The sequence below is a fragment of the Plasmodium brasilianum genome, chromosome 7 (assembly GCF_023973825.1).
Source record: "Plasmodium brasilianum strain Bolivian I chromosome 7, whole genome shotgun sequence".
NCBI classification, from domain to species: Eukaryota; Apicomplexa; class Aconoidasida; order Haemosporida; family Plasmodiidae; genus Plasmodium; species Plasmodium brasilianum.
This window is the reverse complement of record NC_090120.1, coordinates 2,203,982-2,207,358: the sequence shown is the minus strand read 5'-3', so window position 1 is coordinate 2,207,358 and position 3,377 is coordinate 2,203,982. Positions and strand designations below refer to the sequence as shown.

The 3,377-nt window shown below is 19.4% G+C and overlaps 1 protein-coding gene across 1 annotated transcript; it reads right to left on the bottom strand.

Annotated features, from left to right (window-relative positions):
• Positions 1–1,892: 1,892 nt before the first annotated feature.
• Positions 1,893–2,850, bottom strand: MKS88_002181 (uncharacterized protein; the record flags this gene model as incomplete). The annotated part of the gene is made up of 2 exons (XM_067215171.1): positions 1,893–2,636; positions 2,764–2,850. The coding sequence occupies 2 exons, from the start codon at positions 2,848–2,850 to the stop codon at positions 1,893–1,895; spliced, it is 831 nt and encodes a 276-aa protein (XP_067074475.1).
• Between the last annotated feature and the right edge of the window lie 527 nt (positions 2,851–3,377).

The following is a 3,377-nucleotide window of genomic DNA, read 5'->3' as shown; positions in this document are numbered from 1 at the left end:
ATTTACTGCTTTGTAATATAATAAATAAAAAGAATATTATATTCTATGATACTAAATAATAATATGTGCAAATAAAAATAATCATATAATATTATAAATAAATCTAGCCATGTTAAATACAAATTTAAGTTATATCAAAGTTTGTTAAAAGAAAATTTTAGAATACGAATAATATACTATTTTTCCTATTGGAAAAATTATAAAAGAATTCATAATATACTATTCTGTTTAAATAAATACTATTGAAAACATATTCTTAAGGAGAAACATAAACAATTAATATTTTTACATAACATAAAAATTTCTTATGACAAGAAAATTATTTTGTAACATGTTATTGTTACACTTTCTACATTTTTACACAATTAAAAATTAAAAATCCATTATAAGCAAAAAATTATAATTACTTAAAAAAAAAAACAAAAAGTAAATTATTACAGTTAAAATGGTTTTTTTGAATTGCTAAATCAAGTCTCGTAAAATGAAATAAATATATTTTTATTCCACTAATGTATATGTTCATATGTTTACATTCTTAATGACAACCTCTTGTATTCCTTACAAACATTTATCATTTCAACAGCAAAAATGTTACCTAATTAAAAAGAATTTTTTACGTATAAATAAGTTAAAGCATAAAAACTGATAAAGTAAACAGTAGAAAAATTGTACTATCAAATAAATTATAATAAAATGTAAGTTCCATTTAATACAATTAATAGAACACTTTAATTTTTTTTACACACTCAAAAATTCATTGGAATATTTATTTATCATGATTTTTTTTATTTTTTACTTTTACCTGTTTAACGATGATAATAATAATGTGCAAATTTATTATATCAAAATTTTTTATGTAATATATTTAAAACATAACTAAATCAACAATTACTTAATTGTAATAATTAAATAATAAATGCAGAAATACTCTGATTTCTTGGAACATTATAATTCGAATAAATCTAATAATACCTTATATGCGGTTTCTACTAAAACTAAAATTCCATTAATAAACCTAGACTATTTTTTAGATATAGCCTGAAATCCAAATATATATTAATGAATTATGTGAAAAAAAATATAATTCGATATTGTTACACTTACCTTATTAAAAAAATAATAGTTATAAATATTCTTAACTTCTCATTAAACTGTAAGAATTAAGAGTTCCTAAATTAGTGAACTATTATAAATAATCTATATATAAAATGATGTTCGCCCTGTTATATATTTATAATTCCCCATTTTATATCTTTCAAAAAATAAAAGTAAATGTGTTTTAGTAAATTTTTACAGAAAATATGAATAGTACATATCTCAACAGAGATATTTTACAAAATATATATTTTTTCCTTTAGTAAATATATGTATACATATCAGTGCAATAATATATACTCACTTCATTTCATTAAATACAAAAAAAGACACATTTATTATTAAATTAGAACTAATAGGTTATTTTTCTAATTACTTAAACAAATAGTAATTTTCTTCTAAAATAAGAAAAAAAATAGTAATCATTGTTTATATTAGTTTAAATAAAAATAAACAAAAATACTCTATTAAAATTATGTTAATTCTACTGTTATGTATGCTTTCTAAAGCACAAATATATACTTTTCATAGAATTCTATTTTAATACGTAAATGTATGTATTATTCAGTAATATATAATTACACAATAAAATAATTTAAAACATTCAAATCTATAAAAAAACTAAGAACATATATTTTTATTCTTTGGAATTAGAAAATGCATTGATATGTAATTGCTTGCATAAATTTTCAGCAATTAACTATATGTTTATTATACACATAACTAATAACATTGTAGATATTACATCATATTAAAATATACGTTACATTAAAGAAATAAATTCCTTATTATACATTTCACTTTTTACTGAACTTAATTTTTTCATATTTTTTAGCTTTTCTATGGTAATATAAAATGTACGATATAAGTGTAACACCTAATAATAAAAAGGGTATAACAAATAATATAACACTAAATAATGGTCCTAGTACACTAATGGAAGTGCTATCTCCTGAAGTCAATAGGGGTTTTGATAACCATCCAAGATAAGGCCTCAATACTTCCTCATATTCTTTTAAAGTTTTTCCCAATCCTGATAGATTCCAAAATCCACTTCCATCAGATGATAAACGCAGAGATATATCTACTATAAGTGTAGTTAATAACAACAAAAACAATAATAAAGGTGATCCTAATCGTAATGATAATTTTTTACGCATTATTTTCTTGTAAGTCTTATCACTAATATTCTTGTTGCTTCTAAGAAAATCTACAAAATCTAGCTCTTTGAATATTTTTTTTTCAAGATGACTGTATTTTTTTGTTTCAAACATACAGGATTTATTTTTTACAAATGATTTATTGACTTTCGAATTCTCCAATGAACGTCCAGTTGGTTGTTCTTTTTTTCCTGTAGATAGTTTTACATTATTAGATATATCTTTTTTATTTTCATATACTCTATTATTTGGTATTTCTTCTTTTAATCCTACAATATGTAAATCTTTATTCTGTTTACATTTTTCTAGATACCTATTAATTCTTCTACATAATTTCCCATCAACAATAATATTCACATTTCCACATTTATAGAAAGTACTCTAAAAGAGCAAAGAATACATTTAATATTTAAAAGAATAAATATTCTATTATTAAAAAACACTATATATAAAAATAAAACACCAAAAATATGAAAAGCAGAAATATAATTAAATATTAGTGCTATACCTTGTCAATGTAAAAATTACATATTGAGGAGAAAAATATATACGTAAAAATATTAATAAAAGGTAAAATTTTCATTTTTCTCCCCATTATGTAGATAGATAATATTGTACTATATTTAATAAGGCAAAAATTAACAACAATATTATGTTCTTTAAAATATTAAGAATACTATTAATTTTATTTCTTTATTTTTTTTTGTTAGTTTTTTTTTTAAGTTCATTATAAAATATATAAAATAATAATTCATTATTAATAAAGAGAAAGAAAAGAAGTATAAATATATATGATAATTTTTTTATCATAATGTTGATACAAAAAAGAAATTTTTATTAAAATATTATATTTTGAATTCATTAATATATATTCAAAAAATATTAATTAATAATTTAATCTAAATAGTAATTAACGTTTTTATTAATTTTTCTCAGAATAAAATGAAAAAAAATATATATGATTTCTTAACATTTGGAAATAATAAGTTTATATAGAATATAGAGAATGTAGATAAAACGTTTTCCAATATATTAATAGAGTATCACCTAATTTTGATGATATTTTCCCATTAATAATTCTAATTTTTTAAGAAATATATATTTGGAAGAACATAATATTTC